Raw genomic sequence first — 21,933 nt, forward strand, 5'->3', positions numbered from 1 at the left:
CAAGCAGAAATTTGATCATTATATAAAAGAATGCCAAGGCAAGACATATGGCCTCCCTTACTCAACACTCCTTCACTATGACACATAAAGTGGAAATACATTCATATGACCACACCACTCAGCAGTCGTTTCATATGAAGACATAGAAACAAGCCACAAAAAGATATACTGGCTAATGGGGCCCAGATGCCCAATATGCAGGCTCAATGAATATTAGTTAAAAAGGAACACAGATACCTCTGCTGCTGCTGCTGCTAAGTCGCTTCAGTCGTGTCCGACTCTGTGCGACCCCATAGACGGCAACCCACCAGGCTCCACCGTCCCTGGGATTCTCCAGGCAAGAACACTGGAGTGGGTTGCCATTTCCTTCTCCAATGCATGAAAGTGAAAAGTGAAAGTGAAGTCGCTCAGTCGTGTCCAACTCTTCGTGACCCCATGGACTGCAGCCTACCAGGCTACTCCGTCCATGGGATTTTCCAGGCAAGAGTACTGGAGTGGGGTGCCATTGCCTTCTCCACCAAATACCTCTGAGAGAATGGCTAAACTATTGGTTTTCTAAATATCCACAGAAGGGGACAGTATGAAGAGAGTCAACCATTCCCAAAACACACAGGGCAAAAAAAAAATGAGCATGCTGTGATCTAACATTACAATGCTGACAATAGCCCATCTTCACTAACCATGAGGATGAGACTATTTCTTTCCAGTAGAAATGGTAGGCGAATCCAAACTCTTTCTCATTCAACTAGCCCTGCCTAACTATCTAGATTTGCCAGACAGCTGGTTAGTGTTAGAGATGCTATCCATGGCTACTCAACCCAGGTTTTCCTTATACACTGCTGATTGGCCAGCTTCATAATTGGAACCATGAACTTGGCATGAATCATACTTTGCTCAAAACAATTGAACTCATCAGTTCAATACAGGGCCACTCGAACACAAAAGAGTAGACCCAAACAGCCTTTAATGGCATTCCACTGTAGAAATCCAGTTTACATAATAGAGTTGAACCACGTAAATCAATGCAATTCAAAAACCCCAGCAAATTCAACCAGTATGCTCCATGGAAGACACATTTGCTTTAGTTCATTCTGTCTTTTACCTCTGTCTCTGTTTTTCTCCTTCCCGAGTGAATCCAGTTTCTTTCTCAAAGATTTCTTTCTCTTTTGTCCATCTGTAAATATTAAAAAAATGAAAAATTGTAAAAACAAGCAGATAAATGACAGTTTACGTTTTCAATAAATACATTTGAGCAGAAGTGTGACCTCTTACTTTACTCATAATTTGGCATTTTAAACAGAGTAATGGCCTTGAAAATACATGAAAATTCTTAACTTAGATTGAACATACAGCCAGAATCTTGGTGTGTGCTCTTTAATTCTATTTCAACCATGGAAAGTACAGGAAACTTATTTCCTTCAGAAGCCATTTAGTTTTGACACTTAGATATGTTTGCTTTTACTATTACATGAGTCTCTTCATATTTATAAAAACTAATGTCATCTCAAATTTAATCTCCATGAGAGGGGAGTCAACAGTACACACAGCTTTGACATCCATGAGCTAATAGAGTGTAACTGAATAAGGAAGTGAATTTGGGGTCCATAGAACTCAAATCTAATCATTGTTACACTGTTTACTAATCTTGTGACTTTGGATAAATCTCAGGGTCCTCATCTATAAGATGGGAATTTCATGGAGTTGTTGTGAAGACTAAATAAAATGTTGCATATAAAGTGCTTAATGGAGAGCCTGACACACTCCATAAGTTCAGATCTACTCTCTTTTGGGGTGGTGGGGGCGGGTTTCACAGTATTCCATAGTATGGCTATACCATAACTTAATTAACCATCCCCCATCACCCCCACTGATGGGCATTTGGGTTGTTTCTAATTTTTACTAGAATAAGTAAGGCATTCATCCTTTTAGCATCTTATATATATGCACTTGCAACAAATGTACTTCACTGGTTAACTCACTAAAGAATATAGATGCCTTCTATATCAGTAGGCAGCTGCAAATGAATTCCTAGTATGTCATCATAAAATATTGGCAGTCATCATAGTGAGAATGTGTTTTGGAATAATGCAGCTGTCAACTTCATGTGTAGAAGTGCAAATCAGGACTCTGCACTGCTACCCATCAGTAGAAATGCAGCCCATGCTGCAAGGAAACTTGGGTTTAAAAGGAGATTAAGAATTGTTATTTTTCACAAGATAGCCTTAATAGTGTAGTAAAGCAAGAGATTGAGTCCAATACAACTTAAAGGCAAGACTGATATCAGGACAAGACAGACTAGGCATTCGTCAGCAGAAATGAGCATTCCTGGGATCCTCATGGGGATGCAGATGTTCCCCACGCCTCCTCTCTGAATTTTTGGAGTCAGAAGACATCACAATATAATCAACAGGCACACGCAAGCCCTCTTTCCCTTCAGAAAGCAAAGGAATATACCCATAAAATGGACATAGTTCATGACAGTCTTCACTTTTGCAGTTATGAAATATATAGGTGAAAATGATGTAAATCAGTTGTGATGTGGCAAAGAGCCATCAATCTCTTTCATCATGTGTATGTTCTTATCTTCAGTATCTAAAAGATGATTTCACCCCAGGACCTACCATGATCTGTTACATCATATAAACATTAATCTGTGTATGTTACATCATATAGACATCGCAGACTTTATCATATAGACATGTTATATCATATAGACATTAAACATACTAACTGTACATGATTCTGATCTGTTCTTCAAATAGAACTGACAGGTCTTTTACTTTGTAATGCTGTGGCCACCTGAAGCGAAGAGCCAACTCATTGGAAAAGATCCTGATGCTGGGAAAGATTGAAGGCAAAAAGAGAAAGGACAGCAGAGGATGAGATGGTTAGATAGCATCACCGACACAATGGAGATGAATTAGGGCAAACTCTGGGAGATAGTGAAGGACAGAGGAGCCTGTTGTGTTGCAGTCCATGGGGTCACAAAGAGTCAGACGTGACTTAGTGACTGAACAACAACAACACTTTGTTCCTCACTAGTTCATATCAACAAATATATTTGACTACATTACGAGCATATTCCTTTAAAAATTCTATCATCTCTTCATTTTAATAGTTGAGCCAGAAGAATAATTAAACCATATATTAAATCCCAAGGGATTTATTTTTCATAACCAGTGGACATATCCTAAATTTCAAACAAGCTGTCAAAGAACCAGAATACATGTAGGATAGGAGACATTTTCTTTTAACATAGAACAACTGTTTAAAACTTTTTTAAATTAGAGGATGTAGGATATGTGTTCAATTCAGTTCAGTCACTCAGTCATGTCTGACTTTTTGAGACCCCATGAATCACAGCACACCAGGCCTCCCTGTCCATCACCAACTCCTGGAGTTCACTCAAACTCATGTCCATCCAGTCGGTGATGCCATCCAGCCATCTCATTCTCTGTCATCCCCTTCTCCTCCCGCCCCCAATCCCTCCCAGCATCAGACTCTTTTCCAGTGAGTCAACTCATCGCATGAGGTGGCCAAAGTATTGCAGTTTCAGCTTCAGCATCAGTCCTTCCAATGAACACCCAGGATTGATCTCCTTTGGAATGGACTGGTTGAAGCTCCTTGCAGTCCAAGGGACTCTCAAGAGTCTTCTCCAGCACCACAGTTCAAAAGCATCAATTCTTCGGCACTCAGCTTTCTTCACAGTCCAACTGTCACATCCATACATGACCACTTGAAAAACCATAGCCTTGACTAGACAGATATTTGTTGGCAAAGTAATGTCTCTGCTTTTTAATATACTATCTAGGTTGGTCATAATATGTGTAGATGTATATAAATATAAATACACAGTGTAAGTAATGATGAAGTCAACTCTCACATAACCAGCAGCCAAGTTCAGATGTAGACTATTGCTAGAACCCAAGGAGCCTCCAGAGAGGGAATCATACTGATGGTATTCTTTCTTGCCTCAATTACATATTTCATTCATTAATACTTGCTAAAATTCACCCTGTTGAGGTAGGTAGTGAAAGTGTTAGTCACTCAGTTGTGTTCAAGTCTTGGCGAATCTCACCAGGCTCCTCTGTTCATGGAATTCTCCAGGCAAGAATACTGGAGTGGGTAGCCATTCTCTTCTCCAGGGGCTCTTCCCAACCCAGGATTTGAACCTGGGTCTCCTGCACCACAGGCACATTCTTTAAAAATGCCCCTAATTAGAGGTGAATGTTATTAATAGGCAACTAGATAAAATGATGGATGATGTGCAATAATGTATAAGGAGGCATGGCTTTAGCCATTTTCTCATTTAAAACCCTCAGGAAAAACAAACAGAGCTGCTCAATAAAACTGCTCACTCCTTCCTTGTGATCCGTCAGTAGTTTGCTGACTGACTCTTCAGTTTTTGAAGAATGACTTTTGTTCCCATAGAGCATAGAGAATCTGCTCAAGAGACTGCTGTGCCATGTACTTGCAACCATACAGAACAGTTTATGTTCAACCCATCATTCCTCGGATGCCAGAAAGTGTGATAAGGGCCATTCTATCTTTTAAAGTAATTTAAGCTTCCTGACTATCCATACTGCACAGCAATGTTTTTACAGCGCAAACAGTGATGAGCATATGCTTAGAACCAGATATGGAACAACTGACTGGTTCCAAATTGGGAAAGGAGTATGTCAAGGCTGTATATTGTCGCCCTGCTTATCTAGCTTATATACAGAGTACATCATGTGAAATACCAGGCTAGATGAGTCAAAAGCTGGAATCAAGATTGCTGGGAGAAATATCAACAACTTCGGATATGCAGATGATACCACTCTAATGGCATAAAATGAAGAGGAACTAAACAGCCTCTTGATGATGGTGAAAGAGGAGAGTGAAAAAGCTGGCTTGCAACCCAATATTAAAAAAGAAAAAAAAAAACTAAGATCATGACATCTAGTTCCATCACTTTATGGCAAATAGAAAGGGAAAAAGTAGAAGCAGTGACAGATTTTATTTTCTTGGGTTCCAAAATCACTGAAGATGGTGACTGCAGCCATGAAACTAAAAGAAGCTGTGACCAACCTAGACAGTGCATTAAGAAGCAAAGACATCTCCTTGCCCACAAAGGTCCATATAGTCAAAGGTATGGTTTTTCCAGTAGTCATGTACAGATGTGAGAGTTGGACCATAAAGAAGGCTGAGCACCAAAGAATTGATGCTTTTGAACTGTGGTGCTGGAGAAGACTCTTGAGAGTGACTTGGACAGCAAGGAGCTCAAACTATTCAATCCTAAAGAAAATAAACTCTGAATATTCATTGGAAGGATTGCTTCTAAAGCTGAAACTTCAATACTTTGGTCACCTGATGCGAAGAGCTGACTCACTGGAAAAGAGCCCAATGCTGGGAAAGATTGAAGGCAAAAGGAGAAGGGGGTGGCAGAGGGTGAAATGGTTAGATAGTATCATTGATTCAATGGATATGAATTTGAGCAAACTCTGGGAGATACTGGAGGACAGAGGAGCCTGGTATGCTACAGTCCATGGAGTCAAGAGTCAGACATGACTTAGCAACTGAACAACAAAAACAACAATATGCTTACTAACTGGTCCCAGAGTGGGCACTATCTTATGGGCTACAGTGACCTGGAGAGAAAATTGGGGTCACACATCCTGATCAAAGGCATCTTGGAACAAGCACTAGAGGATTGCCCTCCATGTGCCTGCAGGAGACCACATCCTAGATGGGAGAGCCCACAGACATACATGACACAATAGCAGGTGGCAACACAGCAAGCCTTCCACATCCAAGTGACCACAGAGCAAAGGAATCATTGATATGAAGTGTGGTTAATCTAGCCATCTTGGGAGAGGCCAGTACCAAACAGGGTCTCTGGAGAGTCGAGAACAACAAAACATGAGCTTGTCCCTCTAGGACAGGCTTTTCATGGTCTCATTTGCTGTCAGGTAGTGGTGGTTTCTCTAGCTAGATGAGAAGCTCTCTGAGGGTAGAACCATGTCTCCTAGGCTTTTGTCTCCCTCCAGGTAAGGAGCACAGGGCAGAGCACGCCATGAGGACTTGTCAGCACTGTCTATGACCAGAAGTCAGATGGAGGTTTTGGGTTGGTTCCAGGGAGAGCCCAGGACCACTGAAGTATACAATTCCTAATTTTAATCAGATAAGATCAGATTCAGAGAACAGAGGTTATTAAAGAGTATTTTCCATATTAAGTTGATTCTAGAGATAGATCTTGCCTGGAGAATCCCAGGGACGGGGGAGCCTGGTGGGCTTCTGTCTATGGGGTCGCACAGAGTCGGACACGACTGAAGTGACTTAGCAGCAGCAGCAGAGATACTAAGGGTGAAAAATATTGTGCAAGGAAAGATTCATTTTTGGTGATAGATGGAAGAGTAAGGGTTACTTTGGGGAATGGCAACTGACTGCAAAGGGGCACGAAGGAGCCTCCTGGCATGCTTAGACTGTTCCTTAGCTTGATCTGGTTGTTGGTTACATGCTCCACGAGATATACATATTAAAAACCCATTGAGTCATATGTGCGGACATTCATATTTATTTACATTACTATATATACGTTATTCCTCAATAAAAATAACAAAAGACTTTGTCATTTTTATGGAATGGCACATATGTAAAAATTACATGAATTGAATGGGGCTGCAAACTCAGCAAGAAAGTCCTGCACCACCAGAAAGTTCTCGTACCTCTAACTTTTCTAAATATCTGAATGCCCATGATCTCATCCAACAACCATGACTTCCTTGTGACACAGGCATACAGGGACAATGAAGAGCTGGTGATTTTGGAGTATGTACTAGAAGCTAGGCATCCACGGTCTCATTGCATTCTCATAGCAGCTCTACAAAGCTCACACTATTATATTTTGTGATTTTATAGATGATGTTAGGAGAGGTTAAGTAACTTGTCCTGGGCAGAAATTGGTAAGGGATAAATTTAAACTTGCACCCAGGACTAGCCCACACCAAACTGGTGTTCTTGATTCCTAACTGTGCTGTAGTGAGGAAAATATTGTGTCTATTTGAGGGAGGTGGCATTTAAGACCAAATACAGGGAGCAACATGTGCAAAGCAATACAGAGTTACAGAGGAGAGAGAAACTAACAACATTTGAGTCCTAAATGTTCACCAGGATGGGCACCAATTATTTTTGCACGTATGATATTATCTAATACATATCAGCATACAATCCACTCATGTAGCCTTTTGATCTATCCATCTTCAGTTGAGAAAATTAACATCAGAGAACTAAAGGAAACTGTCCCCAAATCTCAGGACTGGTAGGTGGTAGAACTGAAATCCAAACTCCTAATACAGCTCTTTCTAAAAAGCCTGACTCTGTCTTGAGAGGTGTGGCTAGGAGAACTCAGATACTTGTGATGAGAAGCTGAAAATTGCATCATGAGAGATGGTTCTGGAGGTATTTGTAAAACAGTGGCTGTTCATCTGTGAGGGTCATTTAGACTCTGCCCTACAGGAAGTCTGAGTGATGGGCAAGAACACGCTAAGGCCCATTCCTTAGTGAAGCAATAGCAGAGAATGGATGCAGACAGCCACATTCAGAGATGCACCTGGATATGGGACTGGGCATCAACATTTCTGCTGCTGCTGCTGCTGCTAAGTCACTTCAGTCATGTCCGACTCTGTGTGACCCCATAGACGGAAGCCCACCAGGCTCCCCCATCCCTGGGATTCTCCAGGCAAGAACACTGGAGTGGGTTGCCATTTCCTTCTCCAATGTGTGAAAGTGAAAAGTGAAAGTGAAGTCGCTCAGTCGTGTCCGACCCTTAGCGACCCCACGGACTGCAGCCTACCAGGCTCCTCCATCCATGGGATTTTCTAGGCAAGAGTACTGGAGTGGCTTGCCATTGCCTTCTCCGGCATCAACATTTAAGTCCCTTTAAATTCCTTCACTCGCAGAGTTCCATAAGGATCACATTATTGGAAAGGAGAAGAAACTGCCTGTGCAAATTGCCTGAGACATGAACAGAACTAAGTGCAACTCTGGGGACAAAACCCTCTTCTGATGCTGCCACAGAACTAGTCCAGTGGGTTCGACATGACCATACCCACATCCCTGCCCCACTACTCCGGTTGTGCTTAGCCTACACAGTGATTGACTGATTGATTGAATTGAAGTGTAATTGATTTACAATGTTGTGTTAATTTCAAGTGTACAGCAAAGTAATTCAGTTATACCTGTGTGTGTGTGTATTCTTTTTCATATTCTTTTCCCTTATAGGTTATTATAAAATATTGAGTATAGCTCCTTGTCTTATACAGTAGGACCTTGTTCATAATTTATTGTATGTATTAGTAGTATGTATATGTTAATCCCAAACTCTTAATTTCTTTCTCCCTTCCTTTCCCCTTTGGTAATCATAAGTTTGTTTTCTATGTCCTTGTATCTATTTCTATTTTGTAAATAAGTTCTTTTGTACCATTTTTTTTAAGACTGCACATATAAGTGATATCATATGTCTTTCTCTGTCTGGCTTACTTACTCAGTATGATCATCTCTAAGCCACATGAAGATTTGCAAAAACTTAATTGCAAAAACTTAAAGGTGAAATCTTGGGAAGTTCACATGGGTGTCTGGATTCCCAACCTCTTGAGGAAGGTGTGAGAGTTGGCAGCACCAGTCCCACAGTCCTCACACTCACCCCAGGCCAGCAGGGACACCTATGCCCCTGAGCCATGGCACACCTGGCAAGCCTTGGAGTTTGCAACTCCATCCAAGCCTACAAGGGAGGTTCTAGCTTATTTCAAATATTCAAAAAAAATCCTGCAGAGAAAAGTTGAAGGAATGCTTTTTGGCAGCACCTCTCCCACTTTCCCCAACCACAGCTGTCTCGCTATTTACTTGCACCAGAAAAACAGACTCTTAGAGAACACAAACCAAAGGAATTCATAGGCAGTGATGGGAGCTCAGTTACAGAGTAAGGAAAAAATGACATAAAAAAGACACACTTGGGTGGCAGAATGGGAAGTGGCCCTTTAGAAACTGCAAATAATTCATGCCATACTTTTTCAGCCTTGGCATGAATGTTGTGTGGGGCTGGATAACTCTCTGTCCTGAGGGGCTGTCCTCTGCATGGTGGGATATTTAGCAGCATCTCTGGCTTTAGTTTACCAGATGCCAGAACACCCACCCATTCTCTGTTGTGACAAATGATAATGCCTCTGGACATGGCCAAGTGTCCCTCAGGGACAAAACCACTCTGGTTGACCACCACTGGTCTCTGTATAACTCTCTACCTAGAGAACAGCTATGGGCTCAAACCATGTGACATCTGAACTAGAAAACATTGCCATTTTCTGACTGGTCACAATACTCAACTTTAATCTCAGTATCTGTTTTTAAAAGAACAATATAAAAATGTTTATGAATCAATGAGCCTTTATATATAATGATGAGTTTTGGACACAATAACAAGTTCCATCAATTTATAAAGAAACATGAGTCTGCCTATAGCTATCTTTATACCAAAGTCCTGATTACAGGTAGGGGGATATAGCAAACTCCGTAAGTCAACAACCTTCTATTTCTTTCCATGAAGTTTTTTTTTTTTTTCTCCTCTGATGGGGTTGGGGGCAGGGAGGGGGACACCAGATCATGTCATCTTGTGGGGAACAGTTGTGTGAATGGAGAATCTTTAGCATTTATGGAAGACTCAGGGAAACCATTTCTTCTTTTTTTAAGAGGGCTAAACATGTGGGGGTGAAGAGACCTACTGGCCAGCCCTTCATTGGCCAGAACTAGGATTCGGGAGGAAATTGTAGGAAGACACTTTTGTCGGCAAATGGAACTGTTCAGCAGTGAAATGTGTAGCCTCACAAAAAAGCACTGCTCCCTGTGGCTTCACTCTCAGATGCTCTCTGTCTTGCGGCCCTCACTCTGTGGGGGGAACCGTGACATGAGGAGCCCTTTGCAAAGGGCTCTGTGGTGAGGAAGAGGAGTCTCCAGCCAGCAGCCGGGTGAGCGAGCCTGGACCCTGATCCTCCAGGCCAGTCCCGTAGGATGACTGCACTCAGATGACTGCAGCCCCGGGTCAGCTGGATGGAAACCTCATAAACCAGAACCTGAACCAGAACAACCAGGGTAAGGTATTCCCAGAAACTGTATGACATAAGAAAAGTTTGTTATTTTTTAAAAAAAGAAAACATAATGCTCAGCTAAATGCATGTAGTATCCTGAATGGGATCCTGGAACAGAAAAAGGATATTATTAGTGGGGAAAGTGGTGAAATCTAGTGTGGCTTCCCTGGAGGCTCAGACAATAAAGCATCTACCTGCAACGTGGGAGACCTAAGTTCGATCCCTGGGTCGGGAAGATTCCCTGGAGAAGGGAATGGCAACCTACTCCAGTACTCTCTCCTGGAGAATTCCATGAGGTTGCAAAGAGTCTGACATGACTGAGCGAATAACACTTTCACTGGTGAAACCCAAACAAAGTCTGTAGTTCAGTTGAGAATAACATACCAATGTTGGTTTCTTGGTTGTGATAAGGGTACCAAGATTATAAAAGATGCTATCATTAGGGGGAACTGGGTGAAGGGCATAGGGGGACTGTATTATTTTGGTAACTTTTCTGCCAATCTAAAATGACTCCCAAATTAAGGATTTGCTTTTTTTTTTAAATGCCCTTTCCCCCAGGCACTAGGTAAATTCAAGCAAAGGCTGAAGACTCATTTGTCAAGCATGTGAGAAAGTGGAGGATTGTAGTGCTCACTTAAGTACATCTGAAGCACACACATAAAGCTGAACTTTATGACAAGAAGGTGACTCACAAGCCAGTTTCTGACCTAGCTGAAACTATAGAAATAATCTTCCTAATCACATCCCTCTGATCTGAAAGAAAACATGTGTCTAGGCCAATATAAAGAATCCATTTTATCTGCCATTCTGTGTAGCATGTTTTCTGGAAAGGGAGTGGACAGTTGAGAGGCTTGACCAGATCTGTTTTTATGACACTGGTGATGTTTTCATACGTGGCTAGTCACATGATCTTTAGATACTTCCTATTCCTTCAGTTCGGTTCAGTCGCTCAGTTGTGTCTGACTCTTTGCGACCCCATGAATCACAGCACGCCAGGCCTCCCTGTCTATCACCAACTCCCGGAGTTCACTCAAACTCATGTCCACAGAGCCGGTGATGCCACCCAGCCATCTCATCCTCTGTCGTCCCCTTCTCCTCCTGCCCCCAACCCCTTCCAGCATCAGAGTCTTTTCCAGGGAGTCAACTCTTTGAGGTGGCCAAAGTATTGGAGTTTCAGCTTTAGCATCAGTGCTTCCAATGAACACCCAGGACTGATCTCCTTTAAAATGGACTGCTTGGATCTCCTTGCAGTCCAAGGGACTCTCAAGAGTCTTCTCCAGCACCACAGTTCAAAAGCATCAATTCTTCAGTGATCAGCTTTCTTCACAGCCCAACTCTCATGTCCATACATGACCACGGGAAAAACCATAGCCTTGACTAGACAGACCTTGGTTGGCAAAGTAATGTCTCTGCTTTTTAATATGCTATCTAGGTTGGTCATAACTTTCCTTCCAAGGAGTAAGCGTCTTTAATTTCATGGCTGCAATCACCATCTGCAGTGATCTTGGAGCCCCCCAAAATAAAGTATGACACTGTTTCCACTGTTTCCCCACCTATTTCCCATGAAGTAAAGGGACCAGATGCCATGATCTTAGTTTTCTGAATGTTGAGCTTCAAGCCAACTTTTTCACTCTTCTCTTTCACTTTCAACAAGAGGCTTTTTAGTTCCTCTTCACTTTCTGCCATAAGGGTTGTGTCATTTGCGTATCTGAGGTTATTGATATTTGTCCTGGCAATCTTGATTCCAGCCTGTGCTTCCTTCCAGTCCAGCATTCCTCATAATGTACTCTGCATATAAGTTAAATAAGCAGGGTGACAATATACAGCCTTGACTTACTCCTTTTCCTATTTGGAACCAGTCTGTTGTTGCATGTCCAGTTCTAACTGATGCTTCCTGACCTGCATACAGGTTTCTCAAGAGGCAGGTCAGGTGGTCTGGTATTCCCATCTCTTTCAGAATGTTCCACAGTTTATTGTGATCCACACAGTCAAAGGCTTTGGCATAGTGAATGAAGCAGAAGTAGATGTTTTTCTGGAACTCTCTTGCTTTTTCCATGATCCAGCAGATGTTGGCAATTTGATCTCTGGTTCCTTTGCCTTTTCTAAAACCAGCTTGAACATCTGGAACCTATTCCTTAGGTTTTCTAAATCGTTTTTCTTTTTAAGTTATCTAGACTTTGTACCTGTCATGTGCATCCAAGAACACTGATTAGTACAGAATCTGTTTACTTTTCATGTTCTAATGCCTATTCTGATAAACCAAAATGCAGTTTTAAATCAGATGTGTGAAAGTACATTAGGTGAGTTACAATCCACAGTTACAATCTGTGGATGTCTTATAAAAGCATTTACTAAAACTATGTTTAATCCTTCACTAAAACTAAAATTCATCATTTATTCTCATCCACATCCCCTTTCGATGGCTCTCAAGCCACAGATCTCCCCAAAATAAGGCAAGTGAAAGACTATACCAGATATTTTATTTCCAGTTTGGAGCTCTGTCAAAGATGTAATAATATTATTTATGGCCCCTGGCACCTGAAGGCCATTTGTTGGGCCCACACTCCAAGTCTAGTGTTTTTGGATAATTAATCTCACCAATGTAAGTTAATTTGGCTAAATTAATCAGCATTGAAAAACAATATAGGGGACTGATGAGAGCTGGGCAGCCACAATGCCAGGCAAAATCATATTCCAGGAAAGTTCGAGCTGGACAATGGAGCCACTTACTGCCACATGTATGTGCAGTGGAATGAGTTCAAAAGAGCCCCTGCCACTTTGAGTTGCCTGCTTCGTATTGAAAGTACATCCCAAGAAAAAGAAAGGAGAGCAGCCTGGACAGGAAAGAGTAGCGGTTACCAGGAAAGTGGCCACCTCTGCTTCTTGGCCGGAAATGTGGCAACAATCCTAGGAGAGGGGAACCATTGGAGCCAGTGAGATACTCTGGCCTAAGAGTTAAACTGGGATTGACCCCAGATATTTAGGACAGGAGCCAAAGGAGGGCTTTCACCTCTATTCTAAAACAAGTAACCTCTGTTAAGGGATGATGTAGGGTGCACAGTCCTCAGTAGTTGCAATCGCCAGGCTCCAGAGCACAGGCCCAGTGGTTGTGGTGCCTGGGCTTAGCTGCTGTGTGGCATGTGGGATCTTCCAGGATCAGGGATCGAACATATGTCTCCTGCATTGGCAGGTAGGTTCTTTACTACTGAGCCACTAGGAAAGCCCCTCAAATTCAGTCTTAAAGGATGAAGTTACCTTTCTCAGGAGCCTTTGAATTTTGGTGGGGCTTTCTCCGGATAAATCACATGGTGCCTGCTGAGTCTAGGAAATCCATTCTTGTCCTAAGCCTCTTAGTGTTTTATTCCTTGTAATCCAAACTTTTATCAAGCAAGTGTTCTACTGGTGAAAAAAGATGAGAAAATCTCAAATTCAGGGGGGAACACTGATAATTTCTTTAGTGGAAACTAGGGCTCTAGAGAGTGAAAAACAAGAATTCTGGAAGAAAACAATCTACATGGAAAAAGTGGGAAACAATGTGTTGGAGTCCAAACTGGCTCTGCCTTTCAGTCAACTTTGAATCTCACTGTATATAGAGATATTCATGCTATTTTCAAGAAATATTTCATGCTATGGACTCCTGGTTATTTAATCAAATCTATATAGGTTAAAGTTTCCATTTACGTATCACCTTATCCTTGGCAGTTTTTCCATTAACATTGATTGAAAGAGAAAGAAGGTAGAAACTGAGTCAATGAGTCATTCTTCTTGGTTTAAATTCCAATCTACCCAACACTATTTCTTCATCCTGCTATCACCTTGTGGATTAGGGTTTTCACAATCTAATTTCCAAAGTGTCTGTGTTTCTTGGGGAAGGAAATATTTATGGTATTCTTAAGCAATGCTGATGCCTCTCCTTAGGGCCAAGGTTCCCCAAAGTACTTGAGAAACGTAGTAATCCCCACAGTTTACATGTTGAAGTGGTAGTGAAATTATCAAAGCCATGGTTAGAAACTAAGAACATTCTGTGAGTCTCACTGTTGTAAAGAAAGACAGCTCTTGGAGGTCACCATGCTTCCAGCTAAACTAAACACTAAGAAACCTTTCTCCTTTCGTGTAAATTATTTGGCAAGGTAATTAGTTCTGAAATTTTTTTCTCAACAGGAAAATAAAGGCCTTGTAGATTCTTGAACCTCAAAACAAGTAAGGTTCTAGGACAGAAAACATTGAGCTATTTGATTTGTCCAGCATGTCTCGTTATTCTACCAAAATGTGAGGTAGAAAAGCTGTCTGCATGGCTTGGATGCCACGGGCTTAAAAGCTCAACTATGGTTTTTTCCTTAACCAGGCATTCTGTGTAATCACTGCTTACTGTAATAACCGGTCGTGAATAAATTATACCCTACAAGGACCTTTTCCTTGCTGTCATTTTTTCCACTTTCAAGTACTATGAGTTATGAAAAAAAATAAAGGTATAAACTCGTGATCCAAAAGAACAGCTCTGCAGTTACCTTCTCTCAAACTAGGAGCTAGTCTGCCCGTCCAGGCTCTTGAAAGTGCAGCTCTTATTGTGCATACATTGAGTTGAAAACAGTATTTTTAACTTAGTCTATGGAGGTATTGTATTTGCAGAAACAAAAGTGTCCAAATATCAGGACAAGAAAAATGGCTTTTGGCAAGTCATTTCCTTAAGTTATATTTCTTTCCTGGAGCATAAAGGAAAGCAAGGAGGTAAGAGAACAAAAAGACAGAAAGCATTCATCCCAAAGAAATATCCTAGATTGGTAACTTAAGGATATTAAATTGCAAATTAGAGGAGTTTCAGCATTACTTGTTTTAAAGCCAAAGCTTGCAGGTCAAGTTGAAAAGATTCAGACAAGGGCATTGACACATGGTGTGATTTTTGACCTCTAGCAAGAGAGTTCCAGAAAAACATCTATTTCTGCTTCATTGACTATGCCAAAGCCTTTGACTGTGTGGATCACAATAGACTGTGGAAAATTCTGAAAGAGATGGGAATACCTCTTGAGAAACCTGTATGCTGGTCAGGAAGCAATAGTCAGAACTGTATATGGAACAACAGACTAGTTCCAAAGAGGAAAAGGAGTGTGTCAAGGCTGTATATTGTCACCTTGCTTATTTAACTTATATGCAGAGTACATCATGAGGAACGCTGGGCTGGAAGAAGCACAGGCTGGAATCAAGATTGCCGGGAGAAATATAAATAACCTCAGATATGCAGATGACACCACCCTTATGGCAGAAAGTGAAGAGGAACTCAAAAGCCTCTTGATGAAAGTGAAAGAGGAGAGTGAAAAGGTTGGCTTGAAGCTCAACATTCAGAAAACAAAGATCATGGCATCTGGTCCCATCACTTCATGGGAAATAGATGGAAAAACAGTGGAAACAGTGTCAGACTTTATTTTTTTGGGCTCCAAAATCACTGCGGATGCTGATTGCAGCCATGAAATTAAAAGACGTTTACTCCTTGGAAGGAAAGTTATGACCAGCCTAGATAGTATATTAAAAAGCAGAGACATTACTTTGCCAACAAAGGTCCATCTAGTCAAGGCTATGTTTTTTCCCGTGGTCATCTATGGATGTGAGAGTTGGACTGTGAAGAAAGCTGATTGCCGAAGGATCGATGCTTTTGAACTGTGGTGCTGGCGAAGACTCTTGAGAGTCCCTTGTACCGCAAGGAGATCCAACCAGTCGATTCTAAAGGAGATCAATCCTGGATGTTCATTGGAAGGACTGATGCTAAAGCTGAAACTCCAATACTTTGTCAGCCTCATGCGATGAGTTGACTCACTGGAAAAGACTCTGATGCTGGGAGGGATTGGGGGCAGGAGGAGACGGGGACGACAGAGAATGAGATGGCTGGATGGCATCACCGACTCTGTGGACATGAGTTTGAGTGAACTCCGGGAGTTGATGATAGACAGGGAGGCCTGGCGTGCTGTGATTCATGGGGTCGCAGAGAGTCGGACACGACTGAGCGACTGAATTGAACTGAACTGAACTGAAGGGGTTAATGCTACCTACCTTCTCTGGATAGATATCATTTTATAGTGAATAGCAAGAAGGGAATCAATTATCTTTAAGTCATAGACTTCAATCCTTGGAAACTCCTCCAAATTTCCACCAGCTGCTGTCATGAAACCAGCTCTCATAGATTCAGTCACTGGCTCAATGGTACAATTGGATGAAGACTATTAAGCTCCTCATCCTTTCCTTTCCCATTCCTGTTTTTGGTTATTCTTTGAAACATTTGAGCGGTTCTTTATGATATGTATGTGTGCTAAGTCACTTCAGTCGTGTCCAGCTCTGTGTGACCCCATGGACTGTAGCCCACCAGGCTCCTCTGTCCATGGGATTCTCCAGGCAAGAATACTGGAGTGGGTTGCCATTTCCTTCTCCAGGGGATCTTCCCGACCCAGGGATTGAACCTGGGTCTCCTGCACTGCAGGCTGATTCTTTACCACTGAGCCTCCAGGGAAGCCCCTTATGCTATAGAAATACCATACAAGTAACAGTGCTATGATTAAATCTTTAATCCTTTCCATTCAATGTCTTAATTATTTCCTGAGCAGCAAAAGCAAAGCACTGTTAAACACGAATGCAAATCAGTCTAAGAATGGTTTCCTTCCTACTGCTTGTTTGCAATGGCAGAAGATGACATTGCTATTATGGACATCAATAGTTTCTAATCTAAACCCATCTTTATCTTAGTACACTCCCATCCAATTTTTTCTTTCCCTGTTTTGTTAGGTGTTCACCCTCTGTGTGGTCATGCATCCTGAGATGAGTTCTCAGCCCAGGCTCAGGAAAGGAATCTTAAGTCAAGCTAGTTCTTTCTGCTTGCCATACTGATTTGGGCACTGGCAGGTGTTGCCATTCTAGGGATTGAGAAGGGAGGGGAGCCTGCTACGAGACAGCAGTGAAAATCCATTTTTTGCCATTAAAAAATACTTGCTGAAGAGTCACTGCTCTTCTCTGCCTCTTCATGCTGCCACAGAAGCAGGGATGCTGGATGCTACCACAGTCATTTTGTGACAAGGAGGGAAGCCAGACAAAGAAGGAAGTGACCCATGTGGCAGAGAAAAAAGGTGGAAGGCCACTGAATTATTGAGTCCTGGAATTAGCCTATCTGTAGCCTCCTAGAAAAGAAATATAATCAGTTGCTTTGCTATATGTTCACTTTTTTTTGGTTTCTGTCATTTGCAGCCAAAGCATCTTTAACGGTGGATAGTTCAAAACTGTTGCAGGATGTGTTTTTCTACTTATATTTGCACTAGCCTTGTCAGGTAATGCTAGGCAGCCCTAGAAGATTTGGATTTGAGTGGCATCTGAGATAAGGAAGGAGGGTAGGAACAGGAAGATCAGATTACAAAGAACTGCAAATCTGTAAATAAGTGAAGTCCTTAAGGACAAAGATAGCTAAATGCTGTTATCAAACCAGATAGTAATAATAAAGCTAAAAATCAACCCATACTGGAGATTAACTTATTATTAAAGTCACCCATCTGATGCATAACTTAACATTCCTATAACCTGCATGGTGGCTTCAGTTGTTTAAGAAACTCATTAAAATATTGACATTTCTTTCTTGTTTAGTTTCACCAAAGGAATTTATTACTCACTTTGAAGAAAAAATATTTGATCACATATAATATAAACACTAAAACATCTGAGAGTTTTGAAGGTTTGATAACTAAAAAAAAAAAACACTCAATTATTGAAAAATAAAACTAAGATAGTGAAGAAATTGAAATGAATGGGATGGTATAGTTGACCAATCACATGGATAATAACTGTGAATTACTATATCAAATTAATTAATGTAAATCTCTTAAATCAGAGGTCACCAAGTTTTATCTGTAAAGGTCCAGACTGCAAATATTTTTGGCTTTGTGGGCCACATGGTCTCTGCCAAAACTATTCCACCCTGCTGTTGAAGCACTAAAGTAGCCTTAGATAATACAGAGACAAATGAGCATGCTGCGTTTTAATAAAACTTTATTTACAAAACAGGCAGTGGGCTGAGTTTGGCCTGTGGGCTGTAATTTGCCCTCTACAATCTTGAATGAAGACCTCCTTAAACTACTTTCCCACAGCTTTCCACTTATAAAAATGCTAGAAACACCCACTGATTGAATTTTTAAATCGTCTTGAGGGCTCAATTTAAAATTATCTAGAAAGCTTGATGGATTAAAAAAAGCACTCAGTATTTAATTTCAATTAATACTTATTTGCCTTTGTTTTGCCCAAAGGGAAACACAGAAAAAAGCAGAAATGGAAGCTCCTATTCATATTTCAAGGATAGGACATTCTGGCTAATTATCAAGTTTACTTTTGGGCCATGATCCCAAAAGAGAGAACAGTGTAGTCTTGAAATGTTTGAAAGGTGCCAGAATATTTCAGAAAATGCAGTGACAAAAGTTTTGTTCAAGATGCCAAAACCTTGTGCAGTAATAGCTGCTACTCCAACAAAGATATATCCATACATGTAAATGTAATCAGTAGGGACAAGAGCTCAGCTAGAAACCTATATTGTCTGAGAACATGAAGGAAGCCATTTGTGAATATGAAGGCACAAAACATATGGCTTAAATAACCACTGACTATTGTACTGACTTGCCTGCTTGGCACCAGAACAGAATCATACAGCAGCACACACTCGAGAGCTTGACATGGTAAAAGCCCCGGGACATAGAGGAGAGCATCCAAGAAGAAAATTTCAAAACAAAACAAAACAAACCTGCAGCGAAACCTCGCTGTCATTTCTGGGTTTTCCTGGAATAGGTAGATAAGGCAACTTCTATCTGTCAGGGCCACCACAGGTCACTTGGATAGGATGATATCCCTTGCTCTGTGTTTTAACACGGTTGATGTATCTGTGCTTTCTCTATCAACAGACTAAGAACTCCTGGAGGATATGGACTACTTTTTTTCAACTTTTGGCTGCCCTGGGTCTTTGGCGTTGCACACAGGCTTTCTCTAGTTGCAGTGCTTGGGGCCTACTCTCTGGTTGTGGCACATGAGCTTCTCATTGCAGTGGCTTCTCTTGTTGTGGAGCTCAGGCTCTAGGGTGCTCAGGCTTCAGGAGTTGCAGTGCGCAGGCTTAGTTGTCCTGCAGCATGTGGCATCTTCCCACACCAGGGATCGAACTCATGTCCCCTGCATTGGGGGAGATGGATTCTAAACCATTGGACCACCAGGGAAGTCCCTGTGGATTATTTTTGACATGACATTATAGCTTCCATCAGAGGTTTCTACCTCTTCAGAACCTCATACTCCACGTGGCGCCCTCCTTCAGACTGTATGCCCAGCGTGGTACAGGAAAGGGAGCAGTAAAGCGGCATGGGAAGCCCCTGGGTAACACTCCACTGTTGCACTCCAGGTAGAGAAGGCACTAGATGCTTAGGCCGAGGGTCTACTCTCTTTCTGTGGCCCTAGGGAAACCGCCCCATCCATCTTACCAAGGCCCTAAGGGCCACAGTAACGAACAAGTGAAAGTTTTCTATGCTGACATTTTTTTGTTCTTTGTGATCATCTCTTCTCCATTCCATCTGCTTTCCAAGACTGCATTATCCAAAGTGTGGGTCATAACTTATTAATGAATCATAAAAATATAGTGGCTCATAGAAGGCAATGCTGCTGCTGCTGCTGCTAAGTCACCTCAGTTGTGTCAGACTCCATGCGACCCCATAGACGGAATCCCAGGAGGCTCCCCCGTCCCTGGGATTTTCCAGGCAAGAGTACTAGAGTGGGTTGCCGTTGCCTTCTCAACACAGAAGGCAATAGAAGAGAACATTGTAGAGGTGTTTCTCAGATAACGATAAGCATCATTTGGCTTGTGTGTTTGATGGGCTGAGATGTAAAATGTATTTCTCACTATAGATTTTGGACAAAAAGTTTGAAACCTTTTCCTCTAAGACAAACTTAAATCTGTGGGGCATGTTCAGCACAGGCTACAAACTGAATGGATTCTTTCTTTTAAATGAAAGAGTATTGCAAACAGCTTTGATAGTAACCTCAGTAGGCAATGGGGGCCTTGGGAGTTGGTTTCTCAACAAAGGAATAGATTCTGTGGTTGAAGATTACTCTGCTGCTTTTTAGGTGTAGTGGGCAGAATCGGAGAGAAGTCTTGAACTGAGGAAAGCAGAGTCTGTGGTTATAGTTAAAGTGAGACAGAATGATGGGGTGACCTAGTACTGAGGGTAGATACAAGACAAAGTGATATGGTAATGATATGATAATGATGACGAATGACTTTTCTTGAGAGTATAAAACGTTAGGTGATGTTTTCAACTCATCATGGTTATTACTTTGCTCAAATATCCTGTCAACCTTGTGGGACCATCAATCAAAGTCAGAAACTAGGCATGGGGTGAAGCAATAGGGAAGCACTGCCGTTTCAAAAGCATTACTGAGGATCCTGTGGAACACAAGAGAAAGATGGCTGGTGGTCTTTAGAGAGATAGGGAAGAGTGAAGGCAGGAGCTTACTTTTAAAGGTAAATGTGCAGGGATGCATACATGCATTCATGCATTTCTCAAAGATTTTGCTGAGAGTCACTGGAGTATTGGGCAGTATAACCAGTGTTCCAGATTCAGAGACAAATAAGAAATGGCCTCACCCCATGGGAAATCACAACTCTCTGGGGAGATCACAGCATTGGTGACTGTGAACACATAAAAGATGCGACTACCTCTATAGCTTATACACTAGAGACATTTGCTGAGGGTCTCTGAGGCCAGTGGCCTAACATTATTTTTTGGTCACCCTACTTGGTGATTGTTTCCTATCAGCATTTTTACCTACACTGGAGTTTGGGGATCTGAAAGTAGGTTTCAACTTCATTTTTATTGGGTTGGCCAAAAATCGCGAATGAACTTTTCGGGCAACCCATAGTTACACAGAAAGCTCTGCTAAACAGTTCTAGCATTTAACCTCTTCAAGTGGACAACGGCAGCAGGGATGATGCAGAAATTGGACAGTTATAGTTTCTGTCTAGGGTTGTTACATAAACACCCAAAATCAATTGCCTTATCCACCTGGTTGCCCTTATTTTTTAAAATCAACATTCAAATCACAAACCAAAGACAGCTGCAGGGTTAACCAACCAAGAATGTCATTCTCTTGCTTTCATTGAGTTGTTTACTTGGGTTTTACACAGCCTGAGGGACAATGGTGAGGGGCCACTTTATAAGGAGGCCATATCACTGAGCAATTGTGAGGCATCAGGGTTCTCCTTTATCAGACTATCGTCCACATTTTCTTAAACCATCAGCTATTCCTCATTCCATGATACTGTTTTCAAAATACGTAAACAAAGCCTTTCTCAATTTCAATACCAGAAATTAAGTGAAGAAAGAAACAGCACTGAAGAAAACTTGAATATGTATTTCTCTCTTGTGACACTATTCAGCTTTAAATATTTAGTTTCCATTATAATGGGGTGAAGCCATATCACCTACACTGACCTGCTTTACATATTGGGCATCAACTAGTCACTTCCTTTCATTTTACCTTAGACCAGAGGTCAGTGATTTCTCTTTCCTGTAAAAGGTCAGATAGTAAATGTTTGAGATTCTGTGAGGGAGAAGGACTCACAGCTATTCAACTCTACCACTGATGCGCAAAAGCAGCCATAGACAATATGTAAATGAATAAGCATAGCTGTGTGCCAATAAGTTTGTATTTACAAAAACAGACGGTGAGCTGAGTTTGGCAGTGGGTGCCAGTTCACTAACCCCTGTCTTAGACCATTTGTATTAAAATGCTATCCAAATACTATTAATTGAATCTGATA

General features: G+C 41.6%; 1 protein-coding gene across 5 annotated transcripts in view; it reads right to left on the reverse strand.

The window, feature by feature from the left end:
* The window catches only part of ARHGAP6 (Rho GTPase activating protein 6), a 563,891-nt gene that overhangs the window by 67,813 nt on the left and 474,145 nt on the right, over positions 1-21,933 (reverse strand). For all 5 annotated transcript variants that reach the window (XM_055437710.2, XM_088834028.1, XM_055437712.2 and 2 more), the window contains one exon: positions 1,103-1,174. In XM_055437710.2, the coding sequence (XP_055293685.1) occupies positions 1,103-1,174 (72 nt within the window). The remainder of the gene's footprint in view (positions 1-1,102; positions 1,175-21,933) is intronic.

The sequence above is a fragment of the Moschus berezovskii genome, chromosome X, assembly GCF_049115385.1.
Source record: "Moschus berezovskii isolate FMDL1 chromosome X, NW_MosBer_1.0, whole genome shotgun sequence".
Lineage (NCBI taxonomy): Eukaryota > Metazoa > Chordata > Mammalia > Artiodactyla > Moschidae > Moschus > Moschus berezovskii.